We start from the raw sequence: 15,845 nt of genomic DNA, 5'->3' as shown, positions 1-15,845 counted from the left end.
GTACATCAGTGGTCTTGTGTTCTTCAACATGCCTTCATCTACCAGTGAAATAAATAGTTAGAACATTTCTGCATTGCGAGGCATTTTGTACATATATTACAGAAGTGAGAGCATTACCTTAGTACTCTTCAAGCAATAAAATTATAAGTCGATGACAAGGAATGGTCATGTGAGTCTTTGCCACATAGTAGCAGTTCAGGATATCATATATCGGCAAAGATCGCTACACATTGCTACTATTCAATCTACACATAAATGTAACATTAATATTAATAGCCAGAAGCAGAAAATATAAGTTCTTTTTTCTCTTTTTTTGTTCAAATAAATAATATTATCATTATCATAACGTAGCATCCAGGCCTGATCCACAGTAGGTTGCTCGACTCGTGTCCGCTTTTTAAAATTTTCCCGACGCTTTACGATCTTGCGACGATCGCTCCCACCGCCGTTACCGCCATGGCGCCCATGAGAATTCCGCGCCACCACCACGAGTTCTCGTCCTTCTCGTTGGACCGCGCTTTTCTCGCAAAGTCCTCGAACCCCTCCTGTAGCAACAGAAAGTGAGAAAAAGAGATGAGTTTCAGTTTGATTTTTTTGAAACACTGAAATAAATATAGACAAAATGACAATGCAATCAAGTTACATTGAAGCACCCCCATCTAATAATAAGAAAAATTAAGCATGATGATGCATAAACTGACAAATAAATATATGCAATCAACAACAACAGTGTGGGGTTCAATTTTACAGTAATTAATAACTTTGCAACTTCAACGTTGCAAAGTAATTAAATTTTTGTGTCTTGCTTCTAACTACTTCCTGTAATTAATTTTGTACGTACATTGCTCAAGCCCCTGGGAGTAACAAACAATGTACAGAAAAAACTATGATGCAAATATTGATCATACCAAAGATCACATTATACATTGTTAAGATTTTATTTTGAGCGATGATATATTTAGCACTTCTTTGTTCACAGCTTGATCCAATATTCGGTGTCCCGAACAAGTGGATTATGTTTCGGAAATCTCGTCTCCCAGTAATCCTGTGATTATGTGCTCTATTGAAAACCGTCGGGTGTGGAAAATGAGAGGACAATGTGCTGAATACATGTATTTCTGACTCCCAGGATAAAGTCGCTAACTAGTGACGCCAGACAAGTTGAATCTTAGTGTGGTAGTTATATTTTTTAGAAATTATGCTTTCTACTGTTCGAACAGTGACAAATTATTCAGACTGCACCTAACCCTCTATACTGGTACTGTACCCATACCTACTGGAGTTATTATATGTTTAGGTATAAAGCCCTGAAGTACAGTGTCAAATCTGGCCTGTTATTTTGAAGGATACCATACACAGTGTTAGAAAGCTAGTAAATGTACCGAGATTTAGTAGGGCCTGTATACAGTAAGATATTAATATACCACGCTATAGAATATCACAGTCTACACACATGTCTAATTTTGTATGTAAGACAGCGCAGGTCTCTATATATAGCTAGTGCAACTGTATGTAATACAATGTCACATTTTACCCATTGTTTGGTGGGGAGGCATCCAACAGCGAAGGTGCTAGGTGAAACCTTGGAGTTATAAATATCATATCGCGTGATGTTTTGGCTACACTTTTGTGGGGAATTATTTGACAGCACTGGGGCTAGGTGAGATCCTGGAGTAATATATCATATGTCATCCGGTTTTGGCTCTTGTTTTGTTGGGAATTATTTCACAGTAAGGGTGCTAGGTGAAACCTTGCAGTAGTCTATCATATGGTATCCCATTGTGACCATTGTTTAGTGGTATATTGTGAGTGAACTGTGAGGTTGGTGGGAGGTGTGTAGGTTTGTACACACCACCTGTCATGTGGGTGTACCATCTGCTACCAACATCACACCGTTATATTAGCTCTTAGAGATGATGCTTTCTATCATTAGGACATTTATAGATTAACATAATGCATGCTTCTACATGTTTATTACATACAATGTACTTTTGTTGCTAAGTTGTTTTATATTACGCATGCCACCTGTCATGTAGGTGTTCCATCTGCCACCAAAGTAGCACCATAAGCATTCAAAGGGACCATTTTAAGATAACTGTACTTTCCAAATGTATATTTCTTGACATTTCAAAATGCAACAGTATTTAAACTGTCATAAAGCAGAAGAATGTAGTATACTGAAATTGTAAGAAAGCCAGCTTGAAGCTAAAAGAGGAAAGTTCTTACAAGTTTTCCGCACAAAATATTGTACTGAACCCCTCTGAATGGTCAGCCAGTGTTGCATTGTTTCCCTGTCCAGCCCAGATGGTCATAGATACTTTTATCCTGGGTACAACACTGTAACAGCGCAAAGCCTTCCACACAAATCTACCGAATAACACAATTGTCACGGCCCTAAAATGCTGCTGAGATGCCTGATTTAAATCAAAGGCTGTGAAATACTGTGGATAACCAAGAGGGTTATAACCTCCTTGGGGTAATCTACCTGTCAGATAAAAAATATCCGTTAACTTCTCCTCGGCCTATCTATATTTTTTGACAAGACCAGACCTTTCAACATACCCTATTCAATAAGCGATGCAACTGTGCCAAGTATTCCACACATAAACTGCATGAATCATGGTCCCAAATGCCTCTCAGATATGCCAGCTTAATCAAAGGTCATAAAATACTGCAGGTTATCCACAGATGTCAGAACACATCAGCTAACTTTTCGTCAACCTGAATTTTCTGTCCCACAACTTCAGTCATATAAGCCCTGGCTGTTCCCAGCGATGCTACGAAGCATCCGTCTTCTGCGGCGAAATTCAACCTTTCCTCCGCTGGAGGTCAGACCAGCTTTCAGGAGGGAGCGCCAGCGTAATGGAAAATTTCGCCCGAGGAATTGTCGGCTGATGAAACGTCGCGTCGCTGCTTCATCAACCCATCTGCTATTCCGTTTTTTGATAACCGCTTCTACCGCTGTTTACGATCATGATCAGAGTGAGTTTTGGGTAGATTTTGGGGAGCCCCTGCGGCACTTTTTTATGAGAAAATGATACGGAAATGTGCCTCCTTTCTAATGGCTTGATACACTCATCATCATTTGGGCCTTGGAAAAAAATTTGTGGTTTCAGTCCTTGACTCCTGCAAAAAAAACTTCAGTCGGTAGGTTGGGATTTTCTGACACTTTCTGAAAATGCATGAAAGTCAGATATCAGATTGACAATTTTATGGCCATGCCAGCAAACTTACACCTCCAAAAAAGACTAGGGTTGGTCCGGAATCTGGAAACACCACATTTTCCCCCAGGCCTCAGCAGCAGTTGCCAGGGACAAATTACGCAGCAATGATGAAATACGTTCTGATCAAAAGATTGGGTCTCCATCTCTCCAGCTCTCAGCTCCAGAGACATGTGATGGATGGAGTAAGGAGGGAAGGGGCCCGAGGTGCTTTACTTAACCAACATCACGCCATTGTCTCTAAGACATTCCAGCTGAAACCTCTTCAGGCGTCTGCCTGTGTGATGGATGACATGCGAGGCAGGGGACTTAGGTTATAGGAGACGGTTCTAAATCACGGCCGGTGTAATATAAAGGACTCACTGGGAGGGGTTCTGATATGGGATGTAAGGTTTGTGCACAAAAGAGGTAATGATGTTGTAAATGCAGTTATTTTCGCGGTAGGAGTGAGGTTTTTGTGGTGATTTAAGTTCACAACTGCCCAATAACACTATGTACATATACGCATTTGATGTAGGTTACTCATCCAGGAATATAATACTTATATTATAAATCTTGATTTCCCCAAAACATGTCTTTAGAATAAGGCTGTATCAGAGGGAAAACTTTACAAAATTTGTCCTTTAAAATTGAGGAAATTATGAGTTTTTCAAATTTTCCAAGCAGAGTTCAATGCGAGACCATCTACTGTGGTCAAGTCTTTGTCACTGCACAGAAAGTTGGTCTTCTGAACCTGAAACCTATAGCTATTCCAGAATAAACCAGAAGTTCTGGTGAGAACCCTTCCAGCTTGTAATACCCATGTCAGAGTTGCTAATGAGAGTCAGCAGACCTACAGTATCCTCATCATCATGTGATGTTGTTGTCCACAGTAGCAGCCCACGCTGGCCTGTGTTGTGTCAGCAGTCCAGGGCAAGTCACGAGACTGGGACTAAACAGGATTAAACACTTCCGTATCCTCAATCCTGGCAACTCATGATGGCACAGGGCAAAGATCTCTCTTCCAGATGAACAAAAACACGCACAGTAACTGCTGACCAGAAATATTTTCCTTCTTTTCAAGGTTGAGTCACAAGACTCCGATTAAGCACTACCAATAGTACCATATATAACATCTGATCATGCACTGTCATCTGCTGACCAGCTTCAATGGCCATGTTCAAGTACAATGGTCATACCAACCCAAACTAAGGGCATTCTTGAGATATATCAAACAAAGTTCACTTGACTTGTTATCAAAAAAAGCTTGTGTATGATCCTGTTGACGGTTGATTCTGTCACAGCTTGCTTGAAAATCCGACAACGTACATAACATGGTAGCTATATAGGATGACCTACAAATACAATATATATGCCCAGGCCGTATAATAGCCAGCAAATATCATGACAAATCAGAAAAACAAGTTAATGAGAAACTTCACAACTGAAAAGACGCTATACAAGTCTGACAACGTTGAGTTGTTAGAGTGTGTAATTAGAAAGGACACAGACGACACCTGCAGCATAGAGATGGGTTCTCCACATTGATTTTAGAAATATCACAGAAGAAACGTAAATGTTACCCCAGTCAGCACCTACTGATGAGGCAGACTATCGATTCTTTCACACATTTCTGATGAGTCATTGAACCAAGCCAAATTACTGATAACAAAATTACTGGCAACACATTTGCAGCGGTGTTGGACATGCTCAGAATGCTGAAATGACTTAAAAGTTATTAAAATTGAACTATAATATAATTCTTGAGAAATTTTTGGATGTAAAAATCTAAAAATCAAGTACTAAGGAGCCCAAGTGCATCATGCATATGGTTAAAAAATACTCATATTGATAAATCTAAGCTTCCTTTTCAGTCAAATCAGCAGAATGAGGGAACTTCATTCACCCATAATTTATGAGAGAACTGTACTGTTGGATATCAATCTTTTGTCCAAATGCACCTGCACACCCCAGTGCATTCTGGGATCAACTGGAGAATATCTGGATTCCATACAATACAACAGTGCCACATGTCACGGGATGAAAAATGAGCTTCAATATTTCGCTGATCCGTCTCGATCTGACTGGCACAAAAAAAAAACAGAACACAGATGCATGCTGGTCCCTGAATGGTGTTTTTAGGTCATTCTAATTTTAGAAGGCATCCAGGTATATCTGTCAGCACTTTGAACTGGGACTGTACTACAAACATATTCTATTTCATTCCTACTTGTATCTACTGTTATGTCTGCAAACTACATATCAACACTTTATAGATGTTTGTATTGTGAGGATATTTATGGGTCCACATGTGGCTTTTTGTGGCAGGTAATAGAAACATGTTTGGACTGGGAAGAAAACACAGGTACTGAACAAACCAGAGTTGTGCTACTTGTTAGCTTAAGTCTGAAAACTTTGCCAGCGCCCTGAGAGGTTCTGTTACTGCTGCGTTGTGTTTTGGTAGCGTGAAGCCATGAACCACAAAAAATTTAGCGAAATAGGCAAAATAATTGGCCAGTCTAGGGGAATTTGGTCACCTGTACTCATTACAATTCAAGCTTCAGAGACAAAATTAATCTTCAGTAGACTGACTCTCCTAGCCAATTTTTCTTCCCATTTTTTGCTGATATGTATACTGTACCTCCATACTGGCCATAGGTGGGTTTGGTAGAGGCTAGCTATGACATAATGTGTTGTTATCAAGCACACAGTACGGCGTCTGTACATGTTATTGGCCGCTCTCCTGGCCAGGTGATTTCTGCCCCCACCCACCATGAGTAAACACACAGGTATGTGCCAGGTGAGCTGGCCTGGGGGCGTTACCTATCTCACCTCAGGCTACCTGCCTGGTCTGACTACACAGCAAAACACCTGTGATGCTAGGTAAACAAAACAAGGTAAGTATAGTGCAGTACATGGGACTGGATCAAAACAGAACTTGGGGGAGGGGGGACTTACTTAATTTCTGACAGCCTCTTCACAGCTTTCCCTTATCAATATTTAACAATAATTTGTTTTCTCAAAATACTCAACCCAATTTTCTTCCTCCCCTGTGTGCGTTACAGGTTTTCGTGCCTTGAGAATTGATAATGAAGTTGAGTAATGTTGCAGCAGCATCACAATACCAGTATGTACAAAGGACAAATTGTCTTGTATACTGTCACGAATTAACAACCCTTTATAAAGAGAGCCTTAGAGACAGCGTGCTTGTATGGTTTGAGTTTGTTTTGCCAATTTTCATCCCACAGGTACTCAGTCTCATTACAAACATTTCTGTTTATCATCATCACTACAGTCTTTGTTACAATTAAGTTATTGAGAAAAGCAGCTTGTGTGTACATACATTTAAGTTTAAAAATCTTGTAACTTTCTTCCACTTTGCTTTTCCCTCCTTGAAAAAACTCCTTATCCTCCTCTGAGGTGATTAGAGCTCCTTGGCTGTGTCAAGTACATCTGAAATCTCTTCCACATTTTTGTTCTCTGCAAGATCAAGATCACCCAGAAACAGTCTGGCCTTTGTCCTGTGATTTGAAGAGGAATGTTGTAGGCAGGCCTGTGTGTGTGTGGGTGGGGAGAAAGGGGACCCTTCGACTTCAATCACACAAACTTTCCTGTGTCTAGGACTCAGAACAAGGGCCACAGCAATTTGTTTCATTGGTTTTCAGACTACGTCATACTGTTAGCGGCCATTCCCCTGGTCAGGCCCCTAGATTAGATAGAGAGAACTCTGAGGACCAATCAGCCTGACAGTGAGAGATTGTGTAATACAGGCTTGTTTCTATATGTACAGCCTGGATGCCAGCCAAGAGAGTTGGTTTTCATATCAATCTTCTAATTCAGCATGATGTTTTCTTCATTTTACTGAATCAGAGAACCAAGAAACACTGACTTATCATGAACGTTCATCTGTGTTGGTAGTTCCATGTTTAAAGTTCAAACGTTGATCCAACACAACAAAGTTCTCTCGCCTAGAGCTTTTGACCAGAGAAGAGAACTTTCTTGTGTTGGATCAAAAGTTTATACTTGCAGTTGAAACTGACTTGCTGTAGCCTAACCAGGGGTCCTTGGGGTTAACACTGCCTGCTGTTTGTTGTTAGACAGAAACAGAAAGAAGGGAGATCACAAGACAGGAAACGGGGGTGTAAAAATCTCCCTGTCAGCCAAATCTTTCAGAGATGAAGTCTGCAAACTAACATACAGAATACTAACTAGCAAGCTTGCCTACAGAGGAATAACTTCATAAAAATGGAAAATATCCAGACAATCACTCCTTCAGCAAAGGGTTGTTGACCCCTACTTCCCATACTAATACTGATCTCCAAGCAGATGCTTTGCAATATTTACTAATCATTTCTAAAGTAATATTATTGCCTCCATGAATTTGGAAGTACTGTTTTTGGTCCAGATGATGTTTAAAGGTGGGGGGGGGGGTGCTCTGGCAGTGAACTCAAGTTCAACATCATCCCATGACCCACTTTCACTACACCTGTCACTTTCACTGTTTGATGAAAGAAGGCCGACTTGTTTATATCTTCACTTGCTGTTATGGCACAATTTTCAGTCAGCTTATTTCAGATTCGATAATACCTATATTATTATTATCATATTTAAAAAATTTAAATTTAACCTAGATCCAAGGCAAATGGGAGTGAAGTTTTGGAAATTTTGGTAATGTTCCTGTTCCAAACATAGTTTACAACTTCATTACGAGAGCAAATTCTGGGCATTCTTTGGACTGTTATAGATGTGTCATCCTTAATTCGTCTGTCACAACCTTGTTGACAGGTGGTTTTGTCATCGTGAATATCGTTGGACAAAAATAAATTTTACCACGATTTTCAGGTCATATCTAAGATGCCACACCCAAAACGTGAGATGAAGAGAAAACTACAGAACTCATCAATTATTGAGAGACAGATAGGGGACCCGTTCATACCGGAGTGTTATACATTATTCATGCACGAATCGCGGGCAGATTTTTAGTATGAATGGACTTCCGTTGGTTATAGTAAAGTCAGCTGCGGGGTAAGCCCATTTCGCCATATTTCGATCCACGTTTGAAAAATATGATAAAATTTTGTACAGTAGGTCAACAAGGCATCGCATAAACTTGGACACTTTTAAATGAATGAACTGTCACAAGAATTTTGAATTTTTTATGATTTACAGCTACATACAAAGGAGGAATTCTGACATTATGTATATATTATGCATTACATTATGTATATAAAAAGAGATCAGTAGGTCAACTAATCTTAAAATTTGGTGACTGCAAAATAATGAGCGTCTATAAAGTTTAATACTTATCTAAGTTATTTTTCCATTGGAATTTGTAGGGGCGTTCACTAAAGGAGTTATCACAATTTCCCAGCAATCTCTACGGAGGAAATGCCATCTTCAAGTCCAAATACTTTCCACATTCCTGACGCTAACATCTGGAGAATGTCAGGGTATCAGAGCCTGTGTGTTCAGGGTCCGCCCACTCATGTCTGCTGTTTTAGGAGGAAACCCAAGATGGGACAATTCACAGGGGAGTGGGACTGTGGGGGTGTGGGATGGGTTTACCTGGGCTGGAAATACAGTAACTTACACTCCTTCAAACTGCCATTCACAGAAGAAAGTTTATAAATGACATTATTTTGCAGGCTGAAAGAATTCCTGCTCAGTACTAAGAATTACAAATGTAAGAAGCCTAGGTCATTAGTCGTAGTTTGTAGAAGCTTTTACTATAATTCATTATTACTTCATAATGTAAAGTAACACTCTATTTAATAAATTCAGACAAATTATTGTCATTTTAAGGGGAGAATTAACAGCTAATGGACATAATATATAATTTCTGAGATCTTGCACAATCACATGTGGTACTTAATTAGAAAAAAATAATGTATCATTGTATTTGCAGCAAGATGTCATAAATTGTGTGAAAATTCTGGCACAATGCTAGGTAAAACAAAACTAGAAGTATTTGAATCCCTGAACTGCCAAGCTTGTAATTTATGTGTGTTGTTAATGTGACATGTGAGAAGTAGGGCATGAATGGATGGACCACAGTTGGGAAAATCCAGATGAATGAACTTCACTCGCAATCACGCAAGCTTCATACTGGTCACTGTCTGTTTCTATGTGCATGCACAAATGTATGTGTTCAAGTCACTTTTGTTTGTGTTTCAGTTCATATAACATGACGTTACTAATTGCAGTTAGCCCCTAGCAAGTGGTTGTAATAGTAAACAGGTGTGCTATATTTGTCTAGCTGTACCGTGTCTAAATATGCAGTTATAACTGCTGAGAGAAGCGGTTATTATTGCAGCAGATCCGTCTAAATCGTGCCAAGAGCGATATTGATACCGACGTGCTACGTTTAGGATGCGTCGGACCAATAGGAAAAATAGCGCTGGAAAATCCCTCGGAAAATACCAAACTGAACTGCGCAACACACCCCAGTTCGGGTTCGCAGATTTTCAAATATTTTCATATTTTGCCAAACCGACCCAATCTGACGTTATTTTTTAGCCATCTAGTTGTCAATTTGAACATATCTTACGCCGAAATACAGGCAAACCCTCGCGATTGCACATGTAGGGACCCCACCCTAAAATTTCAGGCCATTTAAAATTCATAAATTTGTTTGGGGATCTCAGGGGAAAATAATCACCGTTACCCCTTTGTCATATTTTTCCTACGCGTATCACATATCACTCTGCTAAATTACCAAAAAAATTGCAGAGTTTAAAGGAGCTATTTTAAATTAAAAATACTTTTCAGGCACCCCGTTCCATACGGTCGCCATTTTAAGCAGACGACAAAAACTGGCGATTTCGTAATGGCTATTCCAGCTGGCGTGTATCATAACGTTATAGCAAGCGGGAAAAGAAAGGAATATAATCCTTACCCAGCCTCCATTTTCTTGTAGCCACTGCGCCAAATTGTTGTCTATATACTGTACAGTCCAGTCCACGTATCTGTCCACGAATTGAGGCATTTCCCGTTCCACAGCGACCACGGTGCAAGCGCCTGTGAAAGCCACCAGGGCCACAAGCCTGCCCCACCGAACACCCTCTCTGAAAAGCTCCGCTACGACATTGTGATACTTCTGGTAGGCCGTGTCGGGAGTTAGGTGCAGTTGGTCGCCCATTTCGTCGAACTGCTCTCGGTATCTCTCCTCGAACTTGTCGCCGAGTTCTCTCATGAGTCGGTGAGCGTCCGTAGGTGGGGGGAGGGGGGGCGCCGATGGCCAGGGGAGCCCCTTTTTGTTCAGTTTGTAAAAGACATAGTCGGTCACAATAGACCGGGAATCCGATGTCACCATGGTTAGATGACTACCCTCCGTTTTTGTTTTCCGTTAGGTCCAGCAGAACTCCCAAGGAATCACGTTTTTCCGCACAGATCCTGGCACTTGCTTGGCTGCGAAGAAGACCACCCTCCTCGCTGGGAAACCCGAGGTTGCTGGTTCGAATCCCACCAACACCGATCCAGCACCCACACACAGGGAGGCTAACGTACCTACAGAACACACAGAGTAAAGTACGGAGTCAGTTCAGAAGCTTCACCGCCACAAAAACACACACAACTCGCGATAGAAACGCTGCCCTACCTCCCAAGTCCTTGCTGGCAGTCCGGAAGCCCTGGAAATGTGAATCAGCAAGTTCAGAACGGGAAGGGGGCTCACTACGGGCGTCCCAAACCCGAATCCTCGGAGCCTAAACCACGTTCGCCGGCCACTACACAGCACAATGGGCGCTGCGTGGGGAGAAAAAGTTAGGGCGTGGTCGCAGATCCGTCAAAATCGCCGCGATTTGGGGCAAAAATCTGCGTTTTGGGCTTAAAATAGCACCTGAAACGGTAGGTAGGGCCAGACCTGTACCCCTGTTTAAATGTCCGAGGGTCGGATTGACAGGAACGAATAGAAAATGGGCGGAGCCCTGGGTTCGATCTGGTTTCTCAGCCGTTCGATCAAGCGGATTCACTCCCTCCGGATAGATGGAGACCTGCCAAGGCGGACATGCGCGCTTTATATGTATATATATAGTTGACAAATATTTTATAGATATTTCTCGAAAGGATTTGATTATCAACAGTTAGCAATATACAATCATACTGTAAAATGAATAAATATACAAGCAAGCGAATTCTGTAACGTTAATTGAGGTGCATTCGTACTCAATTTTCATCAGTTTAATCTTAATGTACAGTTATTAAAGCTATATAAAAACTATTAAAACTAGTACTTGACCCGGTAAGGAATTAAAAAGGCATTTGTTTTAATTTTTTTCTCTTAGACTCATCATTTCTTGAATTTATTTCCTAAACTGGTAACTTATCTTTTAGATGTGGATTTTCTTATTCTCAGTTCCTCACAAAATTCACACTGCCCACTTTGAAAATTCTAAAGAAAAAGGAGAAAGAATCGATAATTAAGTATGAATGAAAGCTTGTCAAGTTCAGGTACTAGTATCTTTCTTTAGGTATTGCGACCGCGAGTTAACATTCATCGTAGGGAGGGTGCACATTGAAAGGAATAGTCAGTCGGCGGATAAAAGCCTTCCAGTGGCCTGTAGGGGTCACGCGGGGTGACCCGGAACTCTCGGGTACATTCGTGACGGCCGTGACGTCAGCAAGGTAAGCAAACTTCATTCACAACTGGCATGCCATTCACTTCTGGTTTGAACTGGCACGTTCTAGAACCGCAAGACGAACGCCATTGAACTCGCTTTTCTTAATGTTCGATGCCAAAGCAATGGTGTTTCAGGACCCTCTGGTTGGTTTGTTAGTTGGTGGGTTAGCTGGTTGGTTGGTTGGTTGGTTGGTTGGTTGGTTGGTTGGTTGGTTGGTTGGTTGGTTGGTTGGTTGGTTGGTTGGTTGGTTAGTCGTTCGGTCTCCAACGTATTGAGACATTTTGGAATGGTGGAATGGGTTTATATAATGTCCTTGGCGATGGACAGGGGAAGGCAAGGTGGCCTACTAGCGGCTCCCTTCATAAAGGCAGATTTCTAATTTTTTTCTAAATATGTAATGTGTTATATACTTTGGCATCAAAAGTCACCGAAGAGGAAAATTTCGTACTAAGAATATGTAGAGGATACATATTTCCAAGTAATTGGTGATTTTTACGAAAGCAATAGCAGACGTTTATATTATATATTTTCCGTAGTCATAAAAGCGTAAATACTAATCTAGATATCAACATTTAGTCTTTTCATAGAATTTACTTTTGCTTTCACAAAAACTGATCAATTTTAAAAGCTTGGACACTTCAAGAAAAAAAATTGAGGAACCGGTATAACTTGATTGGCCGTAAACGTTTAGTGAAAATAGCTTGCGATATTCTATGAATACATTGTAGAATTTAGCGACATGAAGGATACTCAGTATTTCTTTAAATGTATTCACAGACAAATAAGATCGGGCTTGCATGACATGAACGTATGGAAGCTAAATTAAATGAAGAACGTTTCTAATAATAAAAATATACTACCTTTCGGCCGAAGTCAGAAGTTATTCCAGGTAGGATTTGGCCACCACGTATGCTCCTTGCTATAGTATATAACCCCAGGATTTGTGAAACGAGGATCAACAAAATTGACGACCTTCCACTGCAGAGCTTGTAGTACACCGAATAACGTTATTTGCAGTCGTACTTTGCACACATTTCATCAGTTTTCTCTTATATGGAATGACGTATTTTGTTATGAACGGAAGTATAGGGCACTTTGAGCTTTGGTTTGTGACGTCACTGCTACAGGTTGACTTGTTTGATGACGTCACCCATATTTCCTCCGTCAAAATCAACGTGACACAGGACCTAGCTCGGAGAAGGTTGGCTGGGAAGACAGGAAATTGGAAAAAAATCTGCCCGTTGCAATTGGTAACTTCGCAGAAATGAAGATTTTTTTTGTCTGCCAATGTTGAAAAACATGGTTGAGAATAATCATGATGGTACCATGGAATAATACACTGAATTCCATGTAGGTTGTACAATCTGCACTTTTAGAACATTTCGATAGGTGGCTACAAACCACCTGTCGGTTGTAACATTCCCAACTGCGCGAAGAAATGCAAACTCCCATTCCGAACGATTCTCCCTGTACGTAGCCAGTGTAGTTAGTGTGGTAGTCGACTGTAAAACAGTTAGCGGGTTAACCTCAAAGGCACCGACTCAACGGACAACTTCTGTTGCCGTGTGACGTCACTTTTAACCTTCGTCCCTTTTGCCATATTTGGACGAGGAAGTTCCGAACACCTGGTGAACGAAGGTGAAAGTATGACGTCGTTGTTTTTGTCTGAGGGACCTATTGTTGTGACTAGACGTTTGTTTGTACTGTGTGTAAAGTGCGGTTAAACTGCCCACACCAAGGTCCCCGGAGTTAAAACAAAACAACTGAAAACAACTCCAAAGTTCATGTGTCTTTCACAAGTTGTTATTCAACGAAATGTTTGAAATTAACGGTCAAGATCTGGGGAAGACGGGAAATTAAAGCGTAGCCCCCAGAACTACTTGCCATTCATGATTGGATGTTATTGTCCTTCTACAATGTACAAAGCTTCCTAACCGCAAATGGCCTGCCGCCAGTGCGTTATCAGACGAAAGCACACAGGCAATATTTGCGCATTCATTTGCAAACCTCAGTTAATGGAAGGTACACTTTTCACATGGCCTAGCCTGTAAACAAGCCATTAATGGCTATAATATAATGTAGCAAGTTATGTTACTGATTTTTCCTGAGTCTTATGACTGAAATGCTTTAAAAGATATGCCTTTTCTTGTCTGCAATTATATGAGAAACAGAATTATATAGATTCATTCACGCTAATATCATATTACGTTATTATCAGGAACACAATGTCTAAAAGTTCAAATTAAGTGTTTTTATCCAAATAAAGGTGATTTGCGTCTGTGGTATAAACTACCTTAGGAATAAAACGGGCTCTTTTAATCGAACGCAATCACATTTTTTTGACACACTTTCAAAGTAATCGTGATCTGTAAACTATACTGTACTTTCTGTAGTAATAATAATAATGATAATGATAATATTTTCCAATCCATATTGTCATTCCAAAACTGCACTCGCCTTTATGGTACCGGTCTAACGTACCTTGGCAATAAAGTGTCGTGTTTTCAGAGCTGACACAATACGACTGGGGTGCGAGAGTTGAAACAGGTGGTTCTTCCCACACACCTGGTGGAACCGGCTACCTGACGTCCTGTTGTTCCGCAGTGTTTAATACCAGGCTAAGGTAAGTGGGGCCGTCCCTGACGTCATCAGCGTGCATGACGTTATACGGCTAGTTTAGAAACCGTTGGTTGTTGACACAGGGTCAGAGTTTAACAACAGACACTTTAAAGGGGCGTTTGCTCAATTTTTACATTTGTTTGACGCGTTACGTTGTTTCGAGTGTTGGAGCAACTGTGATTTTTAACCAGACTAGTGTGTAGCCCCGACTCTAGCATGTGCAACACAGACTCTCACTGTCTAGGGAGCCTGACCAGTGGAAGGGCTGCTAAAATCGTGTTGTAGTCAGGCTAGCCTGCACCTATATTTCATGTTTATTTTCCGACAGTTTTGCCAATGTTTCGTTTCGCCATGTACGTCGAGAAGATGTCACTTGCCTTTTTTGAAATACAAATATCTTTACTGTATAACCCCTCGCCCTTAATGAAGAAAATACACGATGTAATACAACAATAATTTGTAGGCTAGGCGTATCTTGTAGTCTACTAGCATCTCCGTGTTTACAAGAGGGTAAAACTAGCCCACAAAATACAGAAAGAACCCTGTTTCGTCGTCTTCTGCCTCCTGTAGCATAAACTACTGCATACAACGTTTCTTAGTTTTCCCCTCAGCTAGATTTTCTGTGTTTATCGAGGGATTGCCAGCATTTTGCATATCGCTTTGTAGTAAACTAAATATACCCGGATGTATGTTAGCTACGCTAGATAAAACCGTAAGCCTAAAACTGTACACATGGTAAGTTTATGTGCCAAAAGTCAGACGTATGTTGTTCTTACCTCTGTTAACAGCAGAAGCTCAGGAGTCCAGGCAAGTTCTTCAGGAGGTGTCGACTGGTCCCCCGATCGTCTGAAGCAGTTGTGACGGCAGGTGTCGAGGCGTGGCGGTTTTATACTCACCTTCACTTTCGTCAGGGAAAGTCCCTTTGTCTGGTAAACAATTACAGGTAAGGGACCGTACGTGTAAGCGAAAGTGGACGGTACGCCGAAACAAGGACATGCATGGTGTGTGTGAAACACAGAAACAAACTCCACCGGTGTTTGACCCAAAAATTTTCCTGCAAATAACATACATCATTTGAGGGTCTGCAGGGGGGTTGTAGAGATCTTGGCAGCGCTTAACGATAGCTTACTTCAGGGTGTAGAAACGTGTAATAGAGGACGAAAACTCCCCATTTTTTTCGGAAATTCGTGAGCTTCATAGGAAGTTATGACTAACTTTCTCTATATAGTTCAATCAAAATAGCAAAGATGTTAAATTTGTTGTCTAACAGAATGGTTTTTGACTTCTTCTTTCGGAGTAGTGGAGGAGAAACGTCCTCCTCTTCTGGTATGCGAGAGGGAGACTTTTATTATTTTGAAATGCGTGGTGATAACTTTCAAGGGGAAGTCAGGTTTCTCTGTGTATGTAA

At 40.9% G+C, this 15,845-nt stretch overlaps 1 protein-coding gene across 3 annotated transcripts; it reads right to left on the bottom strand.

The window, feature by feature from the left end:
- LOC109474613 (bcl-2-like protein 1) lies at positions 1 to 15,326 on the bottom strand. Of its 3 annotated transcripts, none has more exons than XM_019774956.1 (3): positions 15,214 to 15,326; positions 10,096 to 10,706; positions 1 to 545 (listed from the first exon to the last, which is right to left on the bottom strand). In XM_019774956.1, exons 2-3 carry the CDS (start codon positions 10,510 to 10,512, stop codon positions 417 to 419), a joined length of 546 nt encoding a protein of 181 aa, XP_019630515.1. In that variant the 5' UTR covers positions 10,513 to 10,706; positions 15,214 to 15,326; the 3' UTR covers positions 1 to 416. The 3 variants fall into 3 exon arrangements, with proteins under 3 accessions (XP_019630515.1, XP_019630514.1, XP_019630513.1); XM_019774955.1 differs by lacking the exon at positions 15,214 to 15,326 and adding an exon at positions 12,679 to 12,878; XM_019774954.1 differs by lacking the exon at positions 15,214 to 15,326 and adding an exon at positions 10,798 to 11,114.
- Positions 15,327 to 15,845: the final 519 nt, after the last annotated feature.

The sequence above is a fragment of the Branchiostoma belcheri genome, unplaced genomic scaffold (assembly GCF_001625305.1).
Source record: "Branchiostoma belcheri isolate BF01 breed outbred unplaced genomic scaffold, Haploidv18h27 scaffold31, whole genome shotgun sequence".
NCBI lineage: Eukaryota > Metazoa > Chordata > Leptocardii > Amphioxiformes > Branchiostomatidae > Branchiostoma > Branchiostoma belcheri.
This window is presented reverse-complemented; position numbering and strand designations above follow the sequence as displayed.